Below are 239 nucleotides of genomic sequence, written 5' to 3'. Positions count from 1 at the left end.
GGTGCTGTGGGGCAGCTGTGGGGTGCAGCCGGGCACTGGCTCTCGTTGCAGACACCGACTATGTGACGGCGCTGTGCTCACAGGTGGTGTACGAGGGGCTGGTGGACGACACATTCCGCATCAAGTGCGGTAGGTGGCCGGGAGGGCGATGGGGCTCTGCAGCCACGTAGTGGAGTCCCCGGGCTTCATATTGGTACTATGGACATGGCACTGAGCTGCAGCTGAGGCTGTTTCCCACG

The 239-nt window shown here is 63.2% G+C and overlaps 1 protein-coding gene across 1 annotated transcript in view; it reads left to right on the top strand.

Annotated features, from left to right (window-relative positions):
• The window catches only part of VPS33B (vacuolar protein sorting 33 homolog B (yeast)), a gene marked incomplete at its 3' end in the record, with an annotated part of 4,302 nt that overhangs the window by 1,824 nt on the left and 2,239 nt on the right, over positions 1–239 (top strand). Inside the window, exon 6 of the mRNA XM_010012692.1 lies at positions 52–129. Within this exon, the coding sequence (XP_010010994.1) occupies positions 52–129 (78 nt within the window). The remainder of the gene's footprint in view (positions 1–51; positions 130–239) is intronic.

This window comes from Nestor notabilis, unplaced genomic scaffold (genome assembly GCF_000696875.1).
Source record: "Nestor notabilis isolate BGI_N333 unplaced genomic scaffold, ASM69687v1 scaffold20724, whole genome shotgun sequence".
In the NCBI taxonomy this organism is placed as follows: Eukaryota; Metazoa; Chordata; class Aves; order Psittaciformes; family Psittacidae; genus Nestor; species Nestor notabilis.
Note: the sequence above shows the minus strand (reverse complement) of the source record. Positions and strands in the feature narration are given on the sequence as shown.